The 15236-nt window shown below is 43.3% G+C and overlaps 1 protein-coding gene across 2 annotated transcripts in view; it reads left to right on the top strand.

Annotated features, from left to right (window-relative positions):
- Positions 1-15236, top strand: part of LOC123483462 (AT-rich interactive domain-containing protein 4B-like) — a 197583-nt gene that overhangs the window by 47089 nt on the left and 135258 nt on the right. For both annotated transcript variants that reach the window (XM_045213533.1, XM_045213534.1), the window contains exon 3: positions 1444-1554. In XM_045213533.1, coding sequence (XP_045069468.1) covers positions 1444-1554 — 111 coding nt within the window. The remainder of the gene's footprint in view (positions 1-1443; positions 1555-15236) is intronic.

The following is a 15236-nucleotide window of genomic DNA, read 5'->3' as shown; positions in this document are numbered from 1 at the left end:
TTTCCTTCCCTCATCAATCAACACACAATACCACATAATGACAAAGCAAAAACAGGTTAAAAACATTTGTGCACATTTATAAAAAATAAAGAACTGTAATATCACATTTACATAAGTATTCAGACCCTTTAACCAGTATTTTGTTGAAGCACCTTTAGCAGTGATTACAGCCTCGAGTCTTCTTGGGTATGATCTACAAGCTTGGCACACCTGTATTTGGGGAGTTTCTCCCATTCTTCTCTGCAGATCCGCTCAAGTTATGGCAGGTTGGTTGGGGAGCGTCACTGCACAGCTATTTTCAGGTCTCTCCAGAGATGTTCGATCAGATTCAAGTCCGGGCTCTGGCTGGGCCACTCAAGGACATTCAGAGACTTGTCCCGAAGCCACTCCTGCGTTGTCTTGGCTGTGCGCTTAGGGTCGTTGTCCTGTTGGAAGGTGAACCTTCGCCCCAGTTTGAGGTCCTGAGCGCACTGGAGCAGGTTTTCATCAAGAATCTCTCTGTACTTTGCTCCGTTCATCTTTGCCTCGATCCTGACTAGTGTCCCAGTCCCTGCTGCTGAAAAACATCCCCACAGCATGATGCTGCCACCACCATGCTTCACCGTAGGGATGTTGCCAGGTTTCCTCCAGACGTGACGCTTGGCATTCAGGGCAAATAGTTCAATCTTGGTTTCATCAGACCAGAGAATCTTGTTTCTCATGGTCTGAGAGTCTTTTAGGTGTCACTTTCACACCTGGGGATAAACCTGGGGATTCCTATAATACTGGCTGGATTCACTTTCACACCTGGGGATATACCTGGGGATTCCTATAGTACTGGCTGGGTTCACTTTCCCTCAGACAGTCCCGACTTGTAGTCCTTGGCCTTGTAGTCCTTGGCCCTGTAGTCCTTGGCCGTGTAGTCCTTGGCCCTGTAGTCCTTGGCCGTGTAGTCCTTGGCCCTGTAGTCCTTGGCCCTGTAGTCCTTGGCCCTGTAGTCCTTGGCCCTGTAGTCCTTGGCCCTGTAGTCCTTGGCCCTGTAGTCCTTGGCCCTGTAGTCCTTGGCCCTGTAGTCCTTGGCCCTGTAGTCCTTGGCCCTGTAGTCCTTGGCCCTGTAGTCCTTGGCCGTGTACACTAGTAGGAACCAAACAGAAGCAAATGGGCTGAAACAGGGAGGGGCCTACATGACTTTGTCCAATATCAAATGCTTGTTTATGTTTTCCATTGCGAAACGTTTTGTTCCATTGTGCACTAATGAATACGACCCTAAGTTTTGTTCCATTGTGCACTAATGAATACAACCCTAAGTTTAGTTCATCTCTTGCTCATGACAGATGGTATTATTCCCTCTCTGCCTCTTCTCTCACTGCCCTGTACTCATCTCTTGTTCATCTCCACTAATCTGAATGCCATCGTTGACTCCCTTCCACTCATATTCTCCCCTCCCTCTCTCTCTCTCTTCAGACCCCGGAGGAGCCGCCCTACCTGGCAGTGGGCACTGATGTCAGCGCCAAGTACAGAGGGGCTTTCTGTGAGGCCAAGATTAAGACTGCCAGGAGACTGGTCAAGGCCAAGGTAACTGTTAATGATAAGGAGCTGTAGTTGGTCCTGTCTTCGTTTGGTATGACAATGACCATAACATTGGCAATGGAGCACAAATGGCTCTAGGACCAGGCTAGTTGTGGGTTCAGGCTAGTTGTGGGACCAGGCTAGTTGTGGGACCAAGTGTTGTGAGATTCAGACTAGTTTAAGAACCAAACTAGTTGTAGAGTTCAAACTGAGTTGTGAACCAGGCTAGTTGTAGGACCAAACTAGATTGTAGACCAAGCTAGATTGTAGAACCAAACTAGTTGTGGACCAAACTAGTTGTGAGACCCAAACTAGAATTGTGGGAACCAAACTAGTTGTAGAGACCAAACTATTGTAGACAAACTGATTGTAGGTTCAAACTAATTGTAGAACCAAACTATTTGTAGAGCCACTGAGTTTGAGTTCAGGTAGATTTGTAGAACCACTATTGTGTTTCCAAGCTATTGTAGAACCAAACCAGCTAGATTTAAACCAAACTAATTGTAGAGACCAACTAATTGTGGTTCAAACTGGGTTGTAGAACCATTTTGAAACCAAACCCTGAATTATAGAACCAAACTGATTATAAACCAAACTAGTAAGATTCAAACTGAATTGTACAACCAACTATTGTAAACCAAACTAGTTTAGAACCAAACTAGATTTAAGACCAACTGTTAAGTTCAAACTAGATTTTGAACCAAACTATTTAGAGACCAGCTGATTTGTGTGGAACCAGGCTAGTTGTGGGAACCAAGCTGGTTATGGACCAAACTTTGTAGGACCAAACTAGTTTAAACCAAATATTTAGTTCAAACTGTTGTAAACCAAACTATTTAAATTCACTGTTATAAGCACTAATTTAAGTTCCTTGAACCAAACTGAATTGTAGACACCAAACTGATTATAGAAACCAACTTGTAGAGTTCAAACTGATTGCAAGACCAAACTGGATTGTCGAGACCCTTGTAGAACCAAGTAGATTGTAAGCTTCAAACTGATTATAAACCAAACTGTGTAGAACCAAACTGTTAGAACCACTGAATTGTAAACTGTAACCAAATTTATAAGACCAAACTGTTTAGTGTTGAGACCAACTATATTCAAACTGTTAAACCAAGCTAGTTTAATTCAAACTAGATTGTAAGGCCAAACTGAGTGTAAGTTCAAACTGAATTGTAAACCATGATTGTCAACTGATGTGCCAAATATTTACCAAACTGAATTATAGAACCAAACTGATTGTGAGTCCACTATTGTAGGACCAAACTGTCAACCAACTAATTTAAAGACCAAACTATTTGAACCGTTTAGAACCAAACTGATTAAACCAAACTAGATTGTAGAACCAAACTAGATTTAGAACCAAGTTGGGTATAGACCAACTTGTCCAATTTCAAACTGTTTTCCATAAACCAACTAATTTAGAACCACTGTATAGTTACCAAACTATTGAACCAAACTGATTGTAGAACCAAACTAGATTGTGACCTTGTCAACTATTGTAGAACAACTGAATTGTAACCAATAGATTTAACCAAACTGGATTGTCCACTGAATTTAGAGACCAAACTGTTTAGGACCAAACTGAATTGTAGAGACCAAACTGGTTGTAGAACCTGATTGTAACCAACTAGATTGTAGAACCAAACTGGATTGTAGAACCAAACTGAATTGTAGAACCAAACTAGATTATAGACCCAAACTAGATTGTGAACCAATTTGTAGGGACCAAACTAGATTATAAACCAAACTATTAGAACCAAACTATTAAACCAAACTGAATTGTAGAGACCAAACTGAATTGTAGAACCAAACTGTTAGAGACCAAACTAGATTTAGACCAAACTGAATTAGTAGAGCCACTGAATTGTAGGTCCAAACTGGATTGTAAACCAAACTAATTTGTAGACCAAACTTTGTAGAATCCAAACTAGTTGTAAACCAAACTGAATTTAGAGACCAAACTGAGTGTAGATACCAAACTAATTTAAACCAAACTAGATTTAAGACCAAACTATTGTAGAACCAAACTATTTAGAACCAAACTAGATTTATAACCAAAATTGTAGAACCAACTGTGTAATACCAATAGATTTAAACCAAACTGGATTTAGACCCTGTGCAGAACCAAATAATTTAGGAGCCCAAACTGAGATTATAAACCAAACTGGATTATAGGACCAAACTGAATTGTAGATTCAAACTAGATTGTAGGACCAACTATTTAGACCATTGTGAACCAAACTAGTTGTAGAACCAGCTTTGTAAACCAAACTTTGTAGAGACCAGCTAGTTGTAAGCTAATTGTAGAGCAAACTAGTGTAAAACCAAACTAATTGTAACCAAACTGGTTGTGAACCATATTATAGTCCATAGATTGAGACCAAACTGAATTGTAGAACCAAACTAGTTGTAGGACCAAACTGAGTTATAGAGACCAAACTGAGTTGTAGAGACCAAACTAGATTATGGAACCAAACTAGTTTAAACCAAACTGAATTGTAACCAAACTAGATTGTAGACCAAACTAATTGTACCAAACTATTGTCCATTGTAACCAAACTAGTTATAAACCAAACTAATTGTAGAACCAAACTGAATTGTAGAGACCAAACTAGTGTAAACCAAACTAGATTGTAGAACCAACTATTTAACCAAACTAGTTATAGAACCAAACTGGTTATGGGACCCAAACTGAGTTAATGGACCAAACTGAATTATAGACCAAACTAAATTGTAGAACCAAACTAGTGTAACCAACTAGATTGTGAGACCAAACTGAATTGTGCCAAACTAGTTATAGAACCAAACTATTGAACTGTTGTGGACCAAGCTAGTTAGTAGAACCAAACTATTGTACCAAACTGAATTAGTAAACCAAACTATTTAGACCAAACTGAATTTGAGACCAAACTATTATAAACCAATAATTAGTAGGACCAAACTAGATTGTAAACCAAACTATTGTAGGACCAACTGGGTTATAGAACCAAACTGAATTGTAAACCAAACTAGTGTAAGACCAACTGATTATTGAACCAGATTTTAGAACCAAATAAATTGTAGAACCAAACTTTGTAGGACCAAACTTTGTAGGACCAAGCTGAATTGATAGAGACCAAACTAAATTGTGGAACCAAACTAGTGCAGAGACCAACTTTAGAGACCAAACTATGTAGACCAAACTTTGACCAACTAATTGTGGACCAAATGTTTAAACCAAACTGTTGTAGAACCAGCTAGTTGTGATTCCAACTAGGTTATAGAGACCAAACTATTTAGCAAACCAAATATGTAGAGACCAAACTGAATTGTACCAAACTGAATTGTAGAACCAAACTGGTTAGAGACCAAACTATTATGCATAGTTAATAAACCAAACTTTTAACAAACTATTTGTGCAATAATTTTTCAAACTAGTTGTGAACCAAACTGATTATTGGAACCAAACTGTTGTAGACCAAACTAGATTTGGGAACCAAATGATTGTAGACCAAACTAGATTGATAGAACCAACTTGTAGATTCAAACTGATTTATACCAACTAATTGTAGAGACAAACTAATTGTAGACAAATTTTTTAAACCAAACTATTAATTCAAACTGATTTGAACCAAACTAAATTGTGACCAAACTAGATGTAGAACCAACTAGTTGTAAAACCAAACTAGTGTTTCCAAACTAATTTAGAACCAACTGTATAAACAAACTGTGTAAACCAAACTAGTTTAGAGACCAAACTAATTGTGAACCAAACTATTTAAACCAAACTAATTAACCAAACTGAATTATAGAACCACTGATTTACCCTAGATTGTAGACCATATTTCCCTTTAAAACCAAACTAATTGTAGAACCAAACTAATTATAAAACCAAACTGAATGTAAACCAACTAGATTGTAGAACAAACTAAATTGTAGACCAAACTAGTGTAAACCAAACTGGATTATAAAACCAAACTAGTTATAGACCATAATTCTAAAACTGTGAACACTAATTCGTCCAAACTATTTAAGACAAACTAATTATAAAACCAAACTATTTAAACCAAACTTTATAAAACCAAATTTGGATTTCCTTTTAGAACCAACTAATTATAAAACCAAACTAATTGTAAAAACCAAACTAGTTGTAGGGACCACTAGTTTGACCAAACTGAATTGTAGAACCAAACTGTGTAAGTTCAAACTAGTTATGAACCAAACTAAATTATAGAACCAAACTAGTTATAAGAACCAAACTAGATTGGAAGACCAAACTAGATTGTAGAGACCAAACTGAATTAGTAAACCAAACTAATTATAAACCCAAACTAATTTAAACCAAACTGATTATAAACCAAACTAATTTAAACCAAACTAATTGTAAATTCAAACTGTGTAATTCAAACTAGATTAGCAACCAAACTGTGTAAGACCAAACTAGATTATACCAAACTGAATTAATGAACCAAACTATTGAACCAAACCAACTAATTAAACCAAACTGAATTGCTAGACCAAATGTTGTAGAACCAAACTGTGTAGGGAACCAAACTAGATTTGAACCAAATAGATTTAGAGACCAAACTAGAGTGTAGAACCAAACTGAGGTTAATAGAACCAAACTGATATGAACCAAACTAGTTACCAACTAGATTGTCCAAATTAGTGGACCAAACTTGTTCAAACTGTGTAAGACCAAACTAGTTAGAACCAAACTAATTTAGAGACCAAACTAATTGTAAGACCAAACTGTTGTGACCAAATAATTGTCGCCAATTGAATTTATAGAGACCAAACTAAATTTAGAACCAAACTAATTAATGAACCAACTATTATAAGAACCAAACTGTTAAAGCCAAACTAATTTAGAACCAGGCTTTTAGAACCAAACTGTGTAAATTCAAACTAGTTGTATTCAAACTGGGTTGTATAACCAAACTAGATTTAAACCAAACTAGATGCCAAGACCAAACTAAATTAGTAACCAAACTAATTTAGACCAAACTAATTTCGAACCACTTTAGACCAACTTATAGAACCAACTATTAAGTTCAAACTAGATTTTGAGACCAAACTAGTTGTAGACCAAACTGGATTGTATGGGAGACCAAACTAATTTGGCCAAACTATTGCAGACCAACTAATTTAGAACCAAATTGAATTATAGAACCAAACTAATTGTAGAACCAAACTAAATTAATAGAGACCAAACTTTGTAGAACCAAACTAGATTGTAAGACCAAACTTTGTAGAACCAAACTAGTTTAGAACCAAACTAGATTAGTAGACCAAACTATTAATTCAAACTGTGTAGAGATTCAACTAGATTGCAAGACCAACTGAATTGTAAACCAAACTAGATATAAGACCAAACTAAATTTAACCACTGATTGTACCAAACTGGATTGTAGAGACCAAACTGAGATTGTAAAACCAAACTAGTTCACAACCAAATAGATTGTAAACCAAACTAGTTGTGGACCAAACTAATTGTGGGAACCAAACTAGATTGTGAACCACTAGTTGTAGACCAGGCTAGTTGTGGGTTCAGGCTAGTTGTGGGACCAGGCTAGTTGTATGTGTGCCATATTTAAGTGCCTTTGAACGGGGTATGGTAGTAGGTGCCAGGAGCACCGGTTTGTGTGAAGAACTGCAACGCTGCTGGGCTTTTCACACTCAACAGTTTCCCGTGTGTATCAAGAATGGTCCACCACCCAAACGACATCCAGACAACTTGACATAACTGTAGGAAGCATTGGAGTCAACATGGGCCAGCGTCCCTGTCGAACACTTTCAACACCTTGTAGAGTCCACGCCCCGACAAATTGAGGCTGTTCTGAGGGCAAAAGGAGGTGTAACTCAATATTAGGAAGATGTTCATAATGTTTTGTATACTCTGTGTATGAATCAGCTGTTTCCAGCTACAATAGCCATTTACAACATTAACAAAGTCTACACTGTATTTCTGATCAATTTGATGTTCTTTTAATGGACAAAAAAAATTGCTTTTCTTTCGAAAACAAGGACATTTCTAAGTGAGGCCAAATTTTTGAACGGTTGTGTGTGTGTGTGTGTGTGTGTGTCTTTCTTTTTATACAGGTAACAAGCTGAGATTAGGAGCACTCCCTTTAAGAGTGTGCTCCTAATCTCAGCTCTTTACCTGTATAAAAGACACCTGGGAGCCAGAAATCTTTCTGATTGAGAGGGGGTCAAATACTTATTTCCCTCATTAAAATGAAAATCCATTTATAAAATGTTTGACATGCGTTTTTCTGGATTATGTTGTTGTTATTCTGTCTCTCACTGTTCAAATAAACCTACCATTAAAATTATAGACTGATCATTTCTTTGTCAGTGGGTGAACGTACAAAATCAGCAGGGGATCAAATACTTTTTTAGAGAGGATAGGAGGAGGAGAGGAGAGAGATATAGGGATAGGGAGGGGCAGAGGAGAGAGAGAGGGAGGGAGAGAGGGGGAGATCTGGGGGAGAGAGGGAGGGAGATACATGGATAGAGAGGGAGTACATGGATGGGGAGGGAGATACATGGATAGAGAGGGAGGGAGGGAGATACATGGATAGAGAGCGAGGGAGATACATGGATAGAGAGGGAGGGAGATACATGGATAGAGAGGGAGGGAGTACATGGATAGAGAGGGAGGGAGATACATGGATAGAGAGGGGAGGGAGATACAGGGATAGAGAGGGAGGGAGATACATGGATAGAGAGGGAGGGAGATACATGGATAGAGAGGGAGGGAGATACATGGAGGGAGAGAGGGAGGGAGATACATGGATAGAGAGGGAGGGAGATACATGGATAGAGAGGGGGAGATACATGGATAGAGAGGGAGGAGATACATGGATAGAGAGGGAGGAGATACATGGATAGAGAGGGAGGGAGATACATGGATAGAGAGGGAGGGAGATACATGGATAGAGAGGGAGGGAGGGAGATACATGGATAGAGAGGAGGGAGATACATGGATAGAGAGGGGGAGGGAGATACATGGATAGAGAGGGAGGAGATACATGGATAGAGAGGGAGGAGATACATGGATAGAGAGGGAGGGAGATACATGGATAGAGAGGGAGGGAGATACATGGATAGAGAGGGAGGAGAGATACATGGATAGAGAGGGAGGGAGATACATGGATAGAGGGAGGGAGGAGATACATGGATAGAGAGGAGGGAGGGAGATACATGGATAGAGAGGGAGGGAGATACATGGATAGAGAGGGGGGGAGATACATGGATAGAGAGGAAGGGAGATACATGGATAGAGAGGGAGGGAGATACATGGATAGAGAGGAGGAGGGAGATACATGGATAGAGAGGGGGAGGAGATACATGGATAGAGAGGGAGGGAGATACATGGATAGAGAGAGGAGATACATGGATAGAGAGGGAGGGAGATACATGGATAGAGAGGAGGGAGATACATGGATAGAGAGGGAGGAGGAGATACATGGATAGAGAGGGAGGAGGGAGATACATGGATAGAGAGGGAGGGAGATACATGGATAGAGAGGGAGGGGAGATACATGGATAGAGAGGGAGGAGATACATGGATAGAGAGGAGGGAGGGAGATACATGGATAGAGAGGGAGGGAGATACATGGATAGAGAGGGAGGGAGATACATGGATAGAGAGGGAGGGAGATACATGGATAGAGAGGAGGGAGATACATGGATAGAGAGGGAGGGAGATACATGGATAGAGAGGGAGGGAGATACATGGATAGAGAGGAGAGATACATGGATAGAGAGGAGGGAGATACATGGATAGAGAGGAGGAGGAGATACATGGATAGAGAGGGAGGGAGATACATGGATAGAGAGGGAGGGAGATACATGGATAGAGAGGGAGGGGGAGATACATGGATAGAGAGGGAGGGAAGATACATGGATAGAGAGGGAGGAGATACATGGATAGAGAGGGAGAGGAGATACATGGATAGAGAGGGAGGGAGATACATGGATAGAGAGGGAGGGAGATACATGGATAGAGAGGAGGGAGATACATGGATAGAGAGGGAGGAGATACATGGATAGAGAGGGAGGGAGATACATGGATAGAGAGGAGGGAGATACATGGATAGAGAGGGAGGGAGATACATGGATAGAGAGGGAGGGAGGGAGATACATGGATAGAGAGGGAGGGAGATACATGGATAGAGAGGAGGGAGGGGATACATGGATAGAGAGGGAGCTGGGGAGATACATGGATAGAGAGGGAGGGAGATACATGGATAGAGAGGGGGAGGGAGATACATGGATAGAGAGGGAGGGAGATACATGGATAGAGAGGAGGGAGATACATGGATAGAGAGGGAGGGAGATACATGGATAGAGAGGGGGAGATACATGGATAGAGAGGAGGGGAGATACATGGATAGAGAGGGAGGGAGATACATGGATAGAGAGGGAGGGAGATACATGGATAGAGAGGGAGGGAGATACATGGATAGAGGGGGAGGAGATACATGGATGAGGGGAGGAGATACATGGATAGAGAGGGGAGGGAGATACATGGATAGAGAGGAGGGAGATACATGGATAGAGAGGGAGGGAGATACATGGATAGAGGAGAGGGAGATACATGGATAGAGAGGGAGGAGATACATGGATAGAGAGGAGGAGATACATGGATAGAGAGGAGGAGATACATGGATAGAGAGGGAGGGAGGGATACATGGATAGAGAGGAGGGAGGGAGATACATGGATAGAGAGGGAGGGAGATACATGGATAGAGAGGGAGGAGGGAGATACATGGATAGAGAGAGGAGGGAGGGAGATACATGGATAGAGAGGAGGAGGGAGATACATGGATAGAGGGGAGGGAGATACATGGATAGAGAGGGATACATGGATGAGAGGGAGGGAGATACATGGATAGAGAGGGAGGGAGATACATGGATAGAGAGGGAGGAGGGAGATACATGGATAGAGAGGGAGGGGGAGATACATGGATAGAGAGGGAGGGAGATACATGGATAGAGAGGGAGGAGATACATGGATAGAGAGGAGGGAGATACATGGATAGAGAGGAGGGAGATACATGGATAGAGAGGAGGGAGATACATGGATAGAGAGGAGGGAGATACATGGATAGAGAGGGAGGGAGATACATGGATAGAGAGGGAGGGAGATACATGGATAGAGAGGAGGAGATACATGGATAGAGAGGAGGGAGATACATGGATAGAGAGAGGGGAGAGGGAGATACATGGATAGAGAGGGAGGGGAGATACATGGATAGAGAGGGAGGGAGATACATGGATAGAGAGGAGGAGATACATGGATAGAGAGGGAGGGAGATACATGGATAGAGAGGGGGGAGATACATGGATAGAGAGGGAGGGAGATACATGGATAGAGGAGGGAGGGAGATACATGGATAGAGAGGGAGGGAGATACATGGATAGAGAGGGAGGAGATACATGGATAGAGAGGGAGGGAGATACATGGATAGAGAGGGAGGGAGATACATGGATAGAGAGGGAGGAGATACATGGATAGAGAGGAGGGAGATACATGGATAGAGAGGGAGGAGGAGATACATGGATAGAGAGGGAGGGAGATACATGGATAGAGAGGGAGGAGATACATGGATAGAGAGGGAGGGAGATACATGGATAGAGAGGGAGGGAGATACATGGATAGAGAGGAGGGAGATACATGGATAGAGAGAGGGAGGGAGATACATGGATAGAGAGGAGGGAGAATACATGGATAGAGAGGGAGGGAGATACATGGATAGAGAGGGGGAGATACATGGATAGAGAGGAGGGAGATACATGGATAGAGAGGGAGGGAGATACATGGATAGAGAGGGAGGGAGATACATGGATAGAGAGGGAGAGATACATGGATAGAGAGGAGAGGGAGATACATGGATAGAAAGGGAGGGAGATACATGGATAGAGAGGAGGAGATACATGGATAGAGAGGGAGGAGATACATGGATAGAGAGGAGGGAGATACATGGATAGAGAGGAGGGAGATACATGGATAGAGAGGGAGGGAGATACATGGATAGAGAGGGAGGGAGATACATGGATAGAGAGGGAGGGAGATACATGGATAGAGAGAGGGAGGGAGATACATGGATAGAGGGAGGGAGATACATGGATAGAGAGGAAGGGAGATACATGGATAGAGAGGAGGGGGAGATACATGGATAGAGAGGGAGGGAGATACATGGATAGAGAGGAGGGAGGAGATACATGGATAGAGAGGGAGGAGATACATGGATAGAGAGGAGGGAGATACATGGATAGAGAGGAGGAGATACATGGATAGAGAGGGAGGGAGATACATGGATAGAGAGGGAGGGAGATACATGGATAGAGAGGGAGGGAGATACATGGATAGAGAGGGAGGAGATACATGGATAGAGAGGGAGGGAGATACATGGATAGAGAGAGGAGGGAGATACATGGATAGAGAGGGAGGGAGGAGATACATGGATAGAGAGGAGGAGGGAGATACATGGATAGAGAGGGAGGGAGATACATGGATAGAGAGGGAGGGAGATACATGGATAGAGAGGGAGGGAGATACATGGATAGAGAGGGAGGGAGATACATGGATAGAGAGGAGGGAGATACATGGATAGAGAGGGAGGGAGATACATGGATAGAGAGGGAGGGAGAGATACATGGATAGAGAGGAGGGAGATACATGGATAGAGAGGGAGAGATACATGGATAGAGAGGGAGGGAGAGATACATGGATAGAGAGGGAGGGAGATACATGGATAGAGAGGGAGGGAGATACATGGATAGAGAGGAGGGAGATACATGGATAGAGAGGGAGGGAGATACATGGATAGAGAGGGAGGGAGATACATGGATAGAGAGGAGGAGATACATGGATAGAGAGGGAGGGAGATACATGGATAGAGAGGGAGGAGAGATACATGGATAGAGAGGGAGGAGATACATGGATAGAGAGGGAGGGAGATACATGGATAGAGAGGGAGGGAGATACATGGATAGAGAGGAGGGAGATACATGGATAGAGAGGGAGGGAGATACATGGATAGAGAGGGAGGGAGATACATGGATAGAGAGGGAGGAGATACATGGATAGAGAGGGAGAGATAGAGGGAGATACATGGATAGAGAGGGAGGGAGATACATGGATAGAGAGGGAGGGAGATACATGGATAGAGAGGGAGGGAGATACATGGATAGAGAGGGAGGGAGATACATGGATAGAGAGGGAGGGAGATACATGGATAGAGAGGGAGGGAGATACATGGATAGAGAGGAGGGAGATACATGGATAGAGAGGGAGGAGATACATGGATAGAGAGGAGGAGATACATGGATAGAGAGGGAGGGAGATACATGGATAGAGAGGAGAGGGAGATACATGGATAGAGAGGAGGAGATACATGGATAGAGAGGAGGGAGATACATGGATAGAGAGAGGAGGGAGATACATGGATAGAGAGGAGGAGGATACATGGATAGAGAGGGAGGGAGATACATGGATAGAGAGGGAGGGAGATACATGGATAGAGAGGGAGGGAGATACATGGATAGAGAGGGAGGGAGATACATGGATAGAGAGGGAGGGAGATACATGGATAGAGAGGGAGGGAGATACATGGATAGAGAGGAGGGAGATACATGGATAGAGAGGAGGGAGATACATGGATAGAGAGGGAGATGATAGAGAGGAGGGAGATACATGGATAGAGAGGGAGGGAGATACATGGATAGAGAGGGAGGGAGATACATGGATAGAGAGGGAGAGGGAGATACATGGATAGAGAGGGAGGGAGATACATGGATAGAGAGGAGGGAGATACATGGATAGAGAGGGAGATACATGGATAGAGAGGGAGGGAGATACATGGATAGAGAGGGAGGGAGATACATGGATAGAGAGGGAGGGAGGAGATACATGGATAGAGAGGGAGGGAGATACATGGATAGAGAGGGAGGGAGATACATGGATAGAGAGGGAGGGAGATACATGGATAGAGAGGGAGGGAGATACATGGATAGAGAGGGAGGGAGAGATACATGGATAGAGAGGAGGAGATACATGGATAGAGAGGGAGGGAGATACATGGATAGAGAGGGAGGGAGATACATGGATAGAGAGGAGGGAGATACATGGATAGAGAGGGAGGAGATACATGGATAGAGAGGGAGGGAGATACATGGATAGAGAGGGAGGAGATACATGGATAGAGAGGGAGGGAGGGAGATACATGGATAGAGAGGAGGGAGGGAGATACATGGATAGAGAGGAGGGAGATACATGGATAGAGAGGGAGGGAGATACATGGATAGAGAGGGAGGGAGATACATGGATAGAGAGGGAGGGAGATACATGGATAGAGAGGGAGGGAGATACATGGATAGAGAGGGAGGGAGATACATGGATAGAGAGGGAGGGAGATACATGGATAGAGAGGGAGGGAGATACATGGATAGAGAGGGAGGGAGATACATGGATAGAGAGGGAGGGAGATACATGGATAGAGAGGGAGGGAGATACATGGATAGAGAGGGAGGGAGATACATGGATAGAGAGGGAGGAGGAGATACATGGATAGAGAGCCAGGAGGGAGATACATGGATAGAGAGGGGGAGGAGATACATGGATAGAGAGGAGGGAGATACATGGATAGAGAGGGAGGAGGGAGATACATGGATAGAGAGGGAGGGAGATACATGGATAGAGAGGGAGGGAGATACATGGATAGAGAGGGAGGGAGAATACATGGATAGAGAGGGAGGGAGATACATGGATAGAGAGGGAGGGAGATACATGGATAGAGAGGGAGGGAGATACATGGATAGAGAGGGAGGGAGATACATGGATAGAGAGGGAGGGAGATACATGGATAGAGAGGAGGGAGGGAGATACATGGATAGAGAGGGAGGAGATACATGGATAGAGAGGGAGGGAGATACATGGATAGAGAGGGAGGGAGATCATGGATAGAGAGGAGATACATGGATAGAGAGGGAGATACATGGATAGAGAGGGAGGGAGATACATGGATAGAGAGCGAGGGAGGGAGATACATGGATAGAGAGGGAGGGAGATACATGGATAGAGAGGGAGGGAGATACATGGATAGAGCAGGGAGGGAGATACATGGATAGAGAGGGAGGGGGAGATACATGGATAGAGAGGAGGGAGGGAGATACATGGATAGAGAGGGAGGGAGATACATGGATAGAGAGGGAGGGAGATACATGGATAGAGAGGGAGGGAGATACATGGATAGAGAGGGAGGGAGATACATGGATAGAGAGGGAGAGGGAGATACATGGATAGAGAGGGAGGGAGATACATGGATAGAGAGGGAGGGAGATACATGGATAGAGAGGGAGGAGATACAGTGGATAGAGAGGGAGGGAGATACATGGATAGAGAGGGAGGAGGGAGATACATGGATAGAGAGGGAGGGAGGATACATGGATAGAGAGAGGAGGGAGATACATGGATAGAGAGGGAGGGAGAGATACATGGATAGAGAGGGAGGGAGATACATGGATAGAGAGGGAGGGAGATACATGGATAGAGAGGGAGGGAGATACATGGATAGAGAGGGAGGGGAGATACATGGATAGAGAGGGAGGGAGATACATGGATAGAGAGGGAGGGAGATACATGGATAGAGAGGGAGGGAGATACATGGATAGAGAGGGAGGGAGATACATGG

Source organism: Coregonus clupeaformis, unplaced genomic scaffold (assembly GCF_020615455.1).
Source record: "Coregonus clupeaformis isolate EN_2021a unplaced genomic scaffold, ASM2061545v1 scaf0122, whole genome shotgun sequence".
NCBI classification, from domain to species: domain Eukaryota; kingdom Metazoa; phylum Chordata; class Actinopteri; order Salmoniformes; family Salmonidae; genus Coregonus; species Coregonus clupeaformis.
This window is presented reverse-complemented; position numbering and strand designations above follow the sequence as displayed.